Below are 13497 nucleotides of genomic sequence, written 5' to 3'. Positions count from 1 at the left end.
TTATACTGTATATCTGAAACTAATATAACGCTGTATGTTAACTATACTGGAATTAAATTAAAAACTTAAAAAAAAAAAGAAATCATTCCTATATTACACACACCTTCCTATTCCTCTTTTCCTTCAGAGAGTGGTCATGCCTAACAAGAAAATATACTGGAGTATATCAGATCAAGAAATCTATATAAAAGTTTTTGGATTTCTAAAGCGAACACCTTCTCTGTTCTCTATAGCTGAAAAAGACCCACCATAATCTTTACGTATAACTAGTCTCAATATAAAAATAATACACAGGTGTGTATATGAGCATTACTGCATATATAGATGGTATAGCAAGAAGGGTATTCTTATGTTATTTCAATTTTTATTTTCCTCCTATCAACCAAATATGCTTGATTGTTTGACATAGGGAGCACTAGCATTGAATACATCTGTGCTTCTATTTCATATCCTCCCATCATTCTTTGCAGGAAAAGTCACTGCCTCAAAACTGCCTTAGTTATCGTTAAAAAGCTTGGATGAGATACGTTCTCAGACAGTAGGTTGAGTCCTCAATCTAAAGACCTTCTCTTGCTACACACTCTTTCATCCTCTCAGATCCTTCAAAGATCCTCATGCCTTTACCTGCACTCTACCTCACCTTGTCACTCCCCACTGTCTTTTTCTCTCCTCCACAACTATCTTTCCCAACTCCTGCCTGTAGCCCTTCATACTTCATGACTGTCTTATGTTTGTTTGGCTCATTCAACTAACATTTACAGTAATGCATACAACATGATCTTTGCCAATTAGAATTACTGACATACCACCTCTCCAACTTATGTTTCTTTCAGTACGTGTGGAACTCCAAAGCTATACCCTCCCACACACAGACACACACACATTTAACTTTGCTATCAAAAGTACTCCTAGGTCACAGGGATGTAAAAGTACAGCACAGTGAATTATAGTTAATAGTGTACTGTATATTTGAAAGTTGCTAAAAGAGTACATCTTTAAAGCTTTCATGACATGAAAAAAACCTTTTAGTAAGTATGTACGGTGATGGATGCTAACTAGACGTACTGTTTTGATCACTTCGCAATATACGGGAATATCTAAACAATTGTACAACTTGAAGCTAAGATAATGTTACATGTCAATTACACCTCCCTTTAAAAAGTTTTTTAAAATCCTGGAATTTTTTTATTTCCTTTCTTTAGAAGCGTCCTGCCTGCACCCTTTTAGCCCTCACCTCGCCCCATTTATTAGCCCGCTTTGACCCCCTACTTCAGTACCTATTTCCTTCCCTTTCGCTGGAGGGATAACTGCCCTCTCTAACCTTCAGATTCCTTGGTTATTTCCCCCTTCCTACTTCTCTCCCACCCTTTTTACAGGCGGGTGGGGGAGTCTCCCTGGAATTCTCTACACCTTGCTCCCAACTCCACCTTATTATTCTTTCCTCAACCTTTGGTCTCTCAGGTTACCTCTCTTCTTGCGGCCACGGGCTCCGACAGGCCCCTGGCCTTTTCTTTGTTTCATGACGAGCCAGAACTTTTCTTCACCAACTGAACTCCGGCTCCAGCACCCAAGCCGTAACCTCCCGCCATCCCTTCCCGAGGCGCCTGCGTTCCCCGGCAACCGGAGCCGCTGGGCAGCCTGGGAAGCAGGAAGAAAAAGCTCTTCCTCTTAACCGTCTGAAAGGAGCGGTGGAAAGGAAAGGCGCCAAAGCCTTCTTCCCGCAAATAGACTACAATACCCAGGATGCTTTGCTACACTACCTCTACGAGGTTGACCGCTGTCGCCTTCAGCTGCGCAAGCGCAAAGGGATATGCCCTTTGAGGACTTCATTGCCCAGGATGCATTGCCTTTAGGAGCGCTTGTCTTTCCGGCGAGGGTCGATGAGTTCTCTGTTGGTCTGAGAGATCCGTAGACTCCGTTACCCAGCTTTCTTTGTGAACGGCTGTTGCGTACTTCCGGTGGAATCGCCGAGGAGAGGGGGTGGAGTTTACGGAGCCGGTGGGCGGTGGGCGGTGCTGCCGGTAGCTGGGTGCTGTCCAAAGGCACTGGGCGTCGCTAGGGGAGCGAGCTGTGACCGGTTGGGCCGCGCTTAGCGTGGGACGAAGCTCCGGCTACTGTTTGACTACCTGAGGCCTCCACTTCATGTCGGCCCTAGAGAAGAGCATGCACCTCGGCCGCCTGCCCTCTCGCCCACCTCTCCCCGGCAGCGGGGGCAGCCAGAGCGGAGCCAAGATGCGAATGGGGTACGTGACCCATACCCCGTCTCCCTAGAGGCCAGGCGCCGGCCATTGGAGAATGGTGTCTCTGGGCGTTTAGAGTGGCACGGCAGGGGAGGCTAAGGATGAGAGAGAATGTTGGCGGCGGCCTGGAGACGTTTAGATGGTGTTGAACGTAGATTTGGGAACTAGGGGAGGCGCCAAGTCAATGGAAATTGGAGGACAAATAGTATTGAAGGAAGGAGGGGATGAGGCAAAGATTGAGGAAGCTGAGAGGGTAATTTAAGAGATGTAGGAGGCACCTCCAGAAGAAGGGATGGATGAGGTTTGAGGAAAGGTGGTAGAGGTGAGGAAAGTCGGGGAATAGCTGCCAGGGAAGGTTGAGGAAAATGGGGAATGACTGAGAGAAAAGTTGAGGGAATTTAGGAGAACAACTAGGGAAAGATTTGGAAGTAGTAAGAAGACGGAAAGAACTAGATACTAGAAAAGCTGAGGGAAGTGGGAACACCTGAGACAGGATTGGAGAAGGAAAGAGAACTAGGGAGCAGAAGGTTCTAGAGAGTGTCCTTGGAGGTAAGAGGAAGATTCAGGGAGTGAGGGTTGATTAGATTAGATATTTTAAGGGAGAATTGAGAAAGCCTGAGAACGGGACTAAGGAAAGATGGGGAATATAGCCAATTAGACTGTTAAGAGCAATGGGAATGTTCTGAGAAGTGAGGGTAGGGAGTAAGGGTAGGAGTGATGAGCTGAGAGAATGACCATGGGCTCTAGAGATGGAGAAATGACTGGGAACGGGGTTTAGTGAATGGAAGTGCTGTAGATATAGTCTGGGAAGCTTAAAGAGGAAATTTGGGCAGTTGATTTTTGCCAGGCAAATAAGTCTGATGGAAGCTATGTACTGGTTTGATAAGACTCAGAATTAATGAAGCATTGAAAGTAGCTGCTTATAATGTTTTGGGGAAATCCATTTACTGGGAAGGCAGGAGCTGTGTTGAAGAGATAGTTTTGGGGAATTTTAGGTTGTTGAATGGCTTGTGTCGTTTAGGGGGTACCTTAGGTATAAGAGAGGATGAGTTGAACATGGGAGAGGTAGTTACTGGAAAGTAGAGACAGTTGAGTAGGCAGTTGGTTTTCAGGGTTATTTGTGGTATCAAATAGTATTCTGCAGACTAGTGACTATAGAGAAAAGGGGTAGAAAGAATGAATAGGTATGAGGTAGCCAAGAGGGTGTGTTTGGGATTCTAGAAATGGGTTGATAGATATACTGTACTTGGAATAAAAACTAGGGAAAAGGAATCTTAGGTGCTAAAGAAGTAATATGTACAAAAACTGATCAAAAAGGAGATGAGGACAGTAGATGCATAACTGTGAAAGTAGGTCCTTGGAATAAAGAGAAAGGAGAATCCTATAAATTGAAACAGTGGGATAGAGAGGTGGTGAGAATTGGGGGTGGTGGTTGAAAAAAACAGGGAAGGAAACTAAGAATTGAAGTGGAGACCTGACTATGATGCACAGTAGAAAAGTGAGAAAACCTCGACAGAAGATAGGTATTTGATGCATAATAGACAGAGGTGGTAGAAGGCCTCGTAGAAGGTAAGATGGATATTGTTTTGGCGTTAAAAGACAGAAAAGTAAGGCTGTAACATGAATAAGGAGGATGTGGAAACTGATCCATGACAGATTATTTGGGAAAATTAACCTGGAGTATAAAATCAATGTAACATTTATCATTGGTATATATGTCTTAGTGCCTTTTTTAATCTAAAATTTGGTCCTTTAGTACACAAGCCCTCTTCTGTAAAAATATATAAAAATATTAGGTTTTTAATAACTATACATGCTGTAGATAAATTTAGAGGTCAGCCTCTCACTTTGTTAAAACAAGTTCTCTGAAGGTGAAAAACTAAAGAAAAACAGTAAAAGAAAATAAAGGGAAAACTTGGTGATTAGAAGATTGTATAATTGTTAGTAACTTACCCTCTTTATTTTTTAAGTTTGTTTATCTTGAGAGAAAGAGCACAAGCAGGGGAGGGGCAGAGAGGGGAAGAGAAGATCCCCAGCAGGCTCTGCACTGTCAGCCTGGAGCCCAGTGTGGGGCTCCAACTCCTGGACTGTGAGGTCATGACATGAGCTGAGATGTTTAACCGACTGAACACCCAGGCACTCCAACTTACCCTCTTTAAATAGATGCTTTGCTCTTCTTTGTTAACTGCTTGTTCTGGGAAATAAACTTATTTAGGAAGATGCTTCTTTATAATATTATGAAGAGAAGAGCATGTGTTGGTGAATTTTATGTGCTCCTCAGGTGGCTTGTTTTCCTATATTTTTCTTTTCTATTTCCTTATTGAAACATAGGCAGGCCTCAGCCGAGTCTAAAGTTAGTGGTAATATACTCTCTCCCTGTGCTAAAAAGAGAGCTTTGAAATGGTTTCACTGTATAGTTGAGGAAACGATTCAGAGAATTCTGTATTCTGTAGGTAAACGTAGAGGCAGGAGATAATATTTTTTGTGAATAAGAAAACAAACTCGGGGTGCCTGGGTGGCTCAGTTGGTTAAGTGTCTGACTTCAGCTCAGGTCCTGATCTTAGGGTTCATGAGTTTGAGCCCTGCATTGGCTCTGTGCTGACAGCTCAGAGCTTGGAGCCTGTTTTGAATTCTGTGTCTCCCTGTCTCTCTGCCCTTCCCCCTCTTTCTGCTCCTCCCCAACTCACACTTTGTCTCTTTTACTCTCAAAAAAAAAAAAATTAGAAAAAGAAAACAAAGTCAATTCTTCTTCATACTAAGGCAGTAGAAGCCTAGTGGTAGGGCCAGTAAAGACTGAAACTTGAGTCTCTGAGACCCATTATGTTTTTTTGGATTCATAGTTGTTATCCTGGCAATACTTAATTTGAGTTGTGTTTCTTATTTCGTTGCAAATAGTCTAGGATTCAGTCTTTCTTTTTTCTCAGGTTTGATTTATGAAGTCTCACTTCTACCAATTTTAAAGCATTCTTCTTTATTTCTTCTTCTATTCATTCATTTGCATTTTTCTTATCTACCCATCATTTTCCATTCTCTCATCTATCTCTTAATTTTAGGTTGGACCTGTTCATTTGACAGTCTCTTATATGACTTACTTTTTCAACAGTTTTTCATAATCTCTTGCCTTTAATTTCACTAAACCTTGTTTAGAGGTATTCATATATTCAGGGTGGTTTTGAGTTTGTGGTTTTTCTTGAGTTCCCTTAATGTAGTTTTTCAAATTAGACTTAGTAATTCCAGAGTATCACTAGGTAATGTAAAAACAGCAAGTACTTTTTTTTCAAGTAGGTACCTTGTGAAAGTCATTGTAGTAATAGCTTTATGTATATTACTTTATTATTTTTTTGTACGTTATTTTATTTAATCTGTTCACAACCTTGCAAGGTATATATTTCTCTGCGTTTATAAGTCAGGAAACTCAGACTTGAGATTAACAGTCACCCAACTAGTATGTGGCAGAACCAGGGTTTAATCTACGTTTAGTCTCTAGAATCTATTCCCTTTTCAGAACACCAACAGTTTTTCTTGGGTAAGCCCTGAAATCCTGGTTTCATTGTTCCTTGATAGAAGCCAGTAGATGATGCCAAAAAACAGTGGTTTTGAACTTTTTTATTAAAGATTTTGGAGCTACTCTGATTTGGGATCCCTACTTGCAACTGGTATTTTAGTCTGTTAGAGTTGCCCATAACAAAAAATACCATAGACTGGGTGGCTTATAAACAACAGAAATGTATGATAGTTCTGGAGGCTGGGAAGTCCAAGATCAAGATGCCGGCAGATTCTGTATCCAGTGGGGACTGTTTATTGGTTTATAGATGGCATTTTTCTTGCTGTGTCTTCACATGACAGAAGGGGGAAGGAAGCTCTGTGGCATCTCTTTTATGAGGGCACTAATCCCATTCATGAAGGCTGTACTCTCATGACCTCATCACCTCTCAAGGCCCCATATCCAAATACCATCACATTGGATGTTAGGATTTAACATGAATTTGTGTTTGGAGGGGGGAGCGGGACACAAATGTTTAGTCTGCCGCACCTGGTGTGCTTGAGAGGAGTATGTTTTGAAAATCACTGCTTTAGTACATTCTGTTACCATTAGAGAGACTATAGATTATTAAAACCATTCATTTTTCAACATAGTTTTGGTTTACCAATAGTACTATATTTCTGTAATTATCTCTTAACAGTTCGACAGTACTTTAACTGGAAGGTATATATTAGTGCCTATTTGTATTATTTTATGAGGTAAATTAGGGCAAGGGGTAATATTTTCTCTTAATGAGAAAATTCGAATGTTCTTTGACTTGCCTAAAAAAACAGAATCATCAAATGGCAGAAACAAGATTCAAACCTAGACTTTGGGTTTTTAGTCCATTGTTGTTCTTGTTTTACTTTTAGTTCTTGTTATACCTTGGTGTAGAAATTGTTGTTTTTAAAGTGATAAGGAGATCTGAGTTTGAAGCTCAGCTTAAGTATTTACTTTGGTCAAGTCATTTAACCTCTTCTAGTCTTTTTTTGTTTTTTTTTTTCTTTTAATCTCTGCTTACTTTAGAGTGCTATGAGAATGAGATAATACATGAAAAGCACTTATGCTTCCTGACATAAGCTCTTACAGAATAACTAGTAAATTATTTTATATTGAAAACCATGAGAAAGGCTTCTTCTTTATGAAAACTGTGAGAAAGGCTTCTTTATGAAGTAGAAGTTCTTTTTTGAATTTTTTGTAATATCACTTTTTCCCCTTAAGCTTTCTTAATCTGTATCTGATTAGATAGTCCTTCGTTCAACTTCTTAAATTTATAATGAACATCAGGCCTCCTGGGAAAGCTTTAAGGAGCCATTCGAACAAATGGGGAAATAAAGGACAAAGCTTGCTCAAGCTCACATATTCAGGTGCAAATTCTAGTATTTCTGTTTTTGTTAATTAATTTTTAAAAAAAAATTAAAATTCATATGCCATACAATTCACCCTTTTACAAGTTTACCTACCATTCATTAGTTTTTAGTATATTCAGGCTGTACAGTCATTGTCACTAATTCCAGGACATTTTCAGTATCCCATAAAGAAACTACTTACCTGCTACCAGTTACCTCCGCCTCCCCCAACCCCTGGGAACCACTGTTGATTTTCTGTCTTCATAGATTTGCCTATTTTGGCATATAAATGAAATCATACAGTAAGGGGCCTTTAAAAAAAATTTATTTTGAGAGAGAGAGCATGCACACGAGTGGTGGAAGGGTAAAGAGAGAGGGAGAGAGAGAATCCCAAGCAGGTGCTAAGCTTTCAACACAGAGCCCCATGCAGGGCTGGATCTCACAAACTGTGAGATCATTACTTGAGGTGAAATCACGGGTCAGATGCTGAAATGACTGAGCCGCCCAGGCACCCCAGTAAGTGCCTTTTGAGACTGGCTTTTTTTACTTTGTATAATGTTTTCAAGATTCATCCATGTTGTAGCATGTATCAATACACCATTTCTTTTTATTGTTGAATGATATTCTACTGTGTAGATACAGCAAATTTTACTTGTCAGTTGCTGAACACTTTGAGTTTCCTTTTTTTTGTTTTGCTATTGTGAATAATGCTGCTATGAATATTCACATACAAATCTTTGTATGGAAATGTGTTTGGATTTCCCTTTGGTAAACACCTAAGAATGGAATCGCTGTGTTACATGGTAAGTTATGTTTAACTTTTTAAGAAACTGCCAAACTGTTTTCCAAAGTGGCTCTTTGAAGCTTTCTATGTATTCAGGATATTTCTAAGTGTTAAAAATATTTTCCAAGTTGCTTTTTTACTTTGCTTATAATGTATTTTGCTATATAAAAAGGTTTTTTTTTTTTTTTATTTTAATGCACTCAAATCTATCTATGTGCTGCTTCTAGATTTTGAATCACAGAAAGACATTTCCTTCACCCAGGTTATAAAGGAATTCATTTTTTTTTTTTTTTTCTAAAAAATGGTTCCATTTTTTACATCCATTTTAAGTTAATCTTGATGTGCAAAGTGAGGAACAGATAGATCCAGTTTTATCTTTATCCACAGGTTTTCCAGTTGTAACACCATTTATTAAAATGTTCTTTTTCTATTATATGAATTTCACCTCAATAAAAATTAGTCATTTTCCCCATGGATTAAAATGATGTCTTTGTCAAATACCAAATTTTCACATAGATATGGATCTGTTTATTTTCTTTTTTATCCCATTGTCTTCCTATTTTTTTTTAACGTTTTTTTAAAGTTTTATTAATTTTGAGAGAAATAGAAAGTGTGCCATCAAGGAAGGGGCGGGGGGGGGAGGGGAAGAGAGAGAGAGAGAGAGAGAGAGAGAGAGAGAGAGAGAGAGAGAGAGATTGACTCCCAAGCAGGGATTCGAACCCACGAGTCAAGAGTCCGGACACTTAAACAACTGAGCCACCCAGGCATCCTGGCCTGCTTTTTTATTTATGTGCCACTACTACCTGTTTAACTACAGAGTTATTATTAGTATGTTTTAGTAGATGGTAGAGGTAGCTTCTCCCTCATTCTTTTTTAAGATTTTCCTGGCTCCTTTTACTTGCTTATTCTTAGAGACAAACTTTTTTTTTAAAGTATGGTTGACACACAATGTTATATTAGTTTCAGGTGTACCACATAGTGATTCCTCAAGTCTATACTTTACCCTGTGCTCACCATGAGTATTGCTACCATCCATCACCATACAATGCTATTATAATACCATTGACTATAATTTCCTATGCTATACTTTTTTTTTTTTTTTTTTAATTTTTTTTTTTTTTCAACGTTTATTTATTTTTGGGACAGAGAGAGACAGAGCATGAACGGGGGAGGGGCAGAGAGAGAGGGAGACACAGAATCGGAAACAGGCTCCAGGCTCCGAGCCATCAGCTCAGAGCCCGACGCGGGGCTCGAACTCCCAGACCGCGAGATCGTGACCTGGCTGAAGTCGGACGCTTAACCGACTGCGCCACCCAGGCGCCCCATCCTATGCTATACTTTTTATTCCCTGTGACTTATTCATTCCATATCTGGAAGCCTGTATCTCCCACTCCACTCACCCATTTTGCCCATCCCCCCATTTGCCGCCCTTCTGGCAACCATCAGTTCTTTGTATTTGTGGGTCTGTTTCTGCTTCTTGTTTGTTTATTCATTTGTTTTGTTTTTTAGATTCCATATGTTAGTGAAATTATGTGGTATTTGTCTTTGTCTTACTTCTTTCACTTAGCACAATACCCTGTAGGTCCATCCATGTTGTTGCAAATGGCAAGATCTCATTCTTTTTTATGGCTGAATAATATACAAATAAGCTTTCTAATCAACTAAACTAGTGCCAGAAAAAAAACCCGTATAATATTTTTATTAAGATTACATTAAATATGTAAATTAACGCAAAGTAAACATTTTTATGATGTTGAGTCTTTGAGAAAATATGATGTCTTTCAGTGTGTATGAATCCCTTTTGAAGGAAAAATATTTCAGATCCCAAGTATTGACCTAAGTTCATCTAATGTAGTATCACTTAATTATGTACAAAATAAACTAGGGATAAATTCCTTATGTGTAAGTAAATTCCATTTTATTATAGAATTATAAAACTCAGTAGGTTTGTTTTTAAAATACAGTCCTACAAAACTTCCCAAATTCAAGTTAGCAATATTACATTAATGTGAAATAATCTTATTAGCTGTTAACAGTTTATTGTGCTTTAAACCAAAAGGATATTTATTATTAATAGGAAGTTCTAGCATTGATTCAGTCATTCAATGATATCAGTAAGGACCCTGTGCATCCTTAATTTTGCCATCTTAGTAATGTTGGATTTTCCTTCTCTTGTCACCTTTTGGTTGCAAGATGGTTGCTGCAACTCTACTTTCATCTTACCTTTATTCCATCTTTCCAAATAAAAGGAAGGAACTGGAGCAAAGGCCTTTTCCTAGCTAAGCATGTCTTTTGTTTTGTTTTGTTTTCTGGAAAGGGAAATTCCCCAGCCAATTTTTCCCTTAAGTCTCATGGTCCAGAACTGGTTTACATGTCCATTTTAAGACCAATCACTGGCAGTTGGGAATGGGATTACTTTGACTGGTTTAGACCAATTCTGATTCATTCCCCTGGTCTGGAGGAAGGATAACAAAATCTCCCCACTAGTTACTAAACAATTTGGAATTCTGCTAGGGAATAGAGAGTGGTGGGAAGTGCAGCAGGAATGTCTGGAGTAGACAGTAAACAGCATGTAACCCAAGGCCTAATGTTAACAAGTGGGGGAGATTAATCTTTTGACTGTAAATTCTCTACTGTTTTCACTCAACAGAGGTATAGGAAGTAATTGATCTCTTCTTTTGTCTCCCTTTCCACCTTGTGCCAGGTTTGAGCCCCTTGACCTGAGCACTTCTGAGTAAATGTCCTTTATTCCATTGCTGCTGGGCTTATTGCTGACAAATCTGTTTTTTCTCAGTGTCCCCAAAATTGGATAATTGGATTTTGTTGTTGTTTTTTAAACTTAATGAGCCTTCCTTGTTATGTTACTTGATGTCAGATTTGAGAAAACATCTCTGGTTGGTTAGGAAAAACTTACTCCTTTATGTCATAAAATAGTTTCTTTTAGAGAAGAAAGTTTTAATTAATAGTGCTATTTAAAGGGCGGTCCAATTATATGCCACACTTAGATGTTCCTCAACAGTTTTGACAACCACTCCCAAGCACATAACTACCAATATATTTTGATGATTGAATAAGAGGTTATGTTGAAAATTCTAGTCGTCCAAACCACAGGAGAAGGCTGAAGTTGTTTACTCTGACTCCTTTTCTACGATGCGTCTCTGTGTGTTCTTTGCTATGGACTTTTCTCGGTGTAAGTGGAACTCCTGTCTCTGTCACTAATAAGTCATGTGGCCCTGGTCACTTTATCTTTCCTCTTTCTAGAATTCACTATCATGGTGTAGTAGCAAGATCACTTTGACACCAGACATACTTGAGTTTAAAATCCAAACTCCAGTGCTACTGAAAGTGGCTCTGGGCAAGTTATTTTACATTTGAGACTATTTCCTTGTCTTTAAGATGGGGACACTTGGGGCACTTGAGTCCCTCAGTCAGTTGAGTGTCCAACTTCAGCTTGAGTCATGATCTCACAGTTCGTGAGTTCAAGCCCCACATCGGGCTTGCTGCTTGTCAGTCTGCCAGCACAGAGACCACTTTGGATCCTCTGTCCCCTTCTTTCTGCCCTTCCCTCACTTGCGCTTTCCCCAAAATAAATACGTATTAAAAAAAAATAAAGTGGGGAAACTTTTGGGGTGCCTTGGTGGCTCAGTTGGTTAAACGTCTGACTCTTGATCGCAGCTTAGGTCTTGATCTCAGGGTCGTGAGTTCAAGCCTTGCATTGGGCTCCACACTGGGCTTGAAGCCTACTTTTAAAAAAAATGGGGAAACTTTTCTTTTGGAACTCAAAATTCTGTTTGACACATAATAAACAGCTAATTTTTCCCTTCCATAAAGAAAGATGATCTCTAATAGCCTAATCCAGTGTGTAGTTTTGAGAATCTTTAAGTCTGCTGCTTTAATAACATGCCCTTATCACTAGTAATGAACACTCCAAACTACCATGACCCAGACAGCCATCTGGTTGCCATCTTTCCATTCCCTTCAAAGTGTTCCTAATGAAGACATGTTTTTGTTAAAAGCAGTGATGCCTTGATTTAAATAGCTGACTGCAATTAAACTTCAGTTTTTTACTTCCACATACTCTTAGACTAGAGAATTTGTGACAACAGTGACTAGGACTGCTACTGTGCAGCTTATGACTCATTCATAACTCCCTTAACAAATTTAAGCAGCCTAGTTGATGTTGAAGTTATTATGCCTATTTGGATTTGAGACATTCACCTCAAAACATACTTTTCTTATTCCTTATTCTCTAAATATGTAGGGAAATTTTTTCCTTCTTTCTTCCTATTCTTCCCTCCTTTCTTTCCTTAGCAATTAATCATAATTTTGTTGGTGGTGGTCATATCTCCTAGTAGACATCTTCATGTAGTAGGCAAGCTGCATCTCTTCTTTTTTTTAATTTTTTTTTTCAACGTTTATTTATTTTTGGGACAGAGAGAGACAGAGCATGAACGGGGGAGGGGCAGAGAGAGAGGGAGACACAGAATCGGAAACAGGCTCCAGGCTCTGAGCCATCAGCCCAGAGCCCGACGCGGGGCTCGAACTCACGTACCGCGAGATCGTGACCTGGCTGAAGTCGGACGCTTAACCGACTGCGCCACCCAGGCGCCCCAAGCTGCATCTCTTCTATGACCTCGTAGCCTTCTGTAGTTTAACACTTATCCTTCTGACTTGTGATTATTGGTTTACTGTCTATAAGACCATGAGCTTCTTAAGGGTAGGGGTTGTGTCTTAATTTCCCTGATTCCTAAGTATGCTGGCTATTTAAGTGCTGACCTTTCCTAGACGTATTTGGCCTCATTTTATGAGAACAATCTTATTTCCTCACCAGTTCCATTAAGATGACATAACTAAACCTACATTCCCTTTCTTCTGAAATTTGTTTCACTTCATGAAATAATAGAATGTATACTTTATTTCAGCACCGGCACGTAAGTGTGTTGTGAGTGCTTCCAAATACCTGGTCTTAATTTGAGATTTAAAATACTTATATGGCAGAAGCTCATGCCTGCAGTTAGTCTCTTTTATGTAAAGATTCATGCCTGGTTTTGGTTTTATTTTATCAAAATTTAACAGTTTATCTCTTCTTTTGTGATTCTCTAAACCTGAAAGCAATTCTATTACTGTAAGAGAATAAATGTCAATTAAAAATTATTTTTGGAAGACCTGCATTTTATAGGATTGGTTTTTCTGCCCTTGCTCAATTTATCCCTTATTGTCTAAGAGTGAAGACTATTTTCCAAGGAAGTGGTACCTGTACATTAGTGACTCTACCATAAAGTGTCGGGAGCAAGCAGTCTGCGATTAAAAGCTATCCATAGTCATGTTCCAGGCAATGTCAGTTCCCTAAATGTTTCTTGCACTTACTAATTGCCAAGTTTATTTTATTAGCAATGCCTCCGATTTCATGTTTTCAAGTCCTGTAAAACCCACGAACCCCTTTCAGACTGTTCTAACTCATTCACTTGTTCCGTGTCTCCTCTGAGTTCTAAAACACTTTGTCATTTCCACTCAATTATTGTGCATTACTACTCAGTATTGCATTTAAAAAAATTGTTATGCCAAATTTATCTATCATAATTTTTATGATAATTTAAGTTG

The 13497-nt window shown here is 39.1% G+C and overlaps 2 protein-coding genes across 7 annotated transcripts in view; one reads left to right on the top strand and one right to left on the bottom strand.

Annotated features, from left to right (window-relative positions):
• C2CD3 (C2 domain containing 3 centriole elongation regulator) overlaps nucleotides 1–1728 on the bottom strand; it is a 143613-nt gene extending 141885 nt beyond the window's left edge. For 4 of the 5 annotated variants that reach the window (XM_043580264.1, XM_043580267.1, XM_043580266.1 and 1 more), the window contains exon 1: nucleotides 1467–1708. In XM_043580264.1, coding sequence (XP_043436199.1) covers nucleotides 1467–1521 — 55 coding nt within the window. In that variant the 5' untranslated portion in view covers nucleotides 1522–1708. Of the gene's footprint in view, nucleotides 1–1466 lie in introns of all 5 variants that reach the window. The other variant, XM_043580265.1, reaches the window with a different exon arrangement.
• A 298-nt stretch (nucleotides 1729–2026) lies between these two features.
• The window catches only part of PPME1 (protein phosphatase methylesterase 1), an 88056-nt gene continuing 76585 nt past the window's right edge, over nucleotides 2027–13497 (top strand). The window contains exon 1 of one of the 2 annotated variants that reach the window (XM_043580271.1): nucleotides 2027–2243. In XM_043580271.1, coding sequence (XP_043436206.1) covers nucleotides 2143–2243 — 101 coding nt within the window. In that variant the 5' untranslated portion in view covers nucleotides 2027–2142. The remainder of the gene's footprint in view (nucleotides 2244–13497) is intronic. The other variant, XM_043580272.1, reaches the window with a different exon arrangement.

Source organism: Prionailurus bengalensis, chromosome D1 (genome assembly GCF_016509475.1).
Source record: "Prionailurus bengalensis isolate Pbe53 chromosome D1, Fcat_Pben_1.1_paternal_pri, whole genome shotgun sequence".
Lineage (NCBI taxonomy): Eukaryota > Metazoa > Chordata > Mammalia > Carnivora > Felidae > Prionailurus > Prionailurus bengalensis.
The sequence above is the reverse complement of the archived record's forward strand: the minus strand, read 5'-3'. Positions and strand labels throughout refer to the sequence as shown.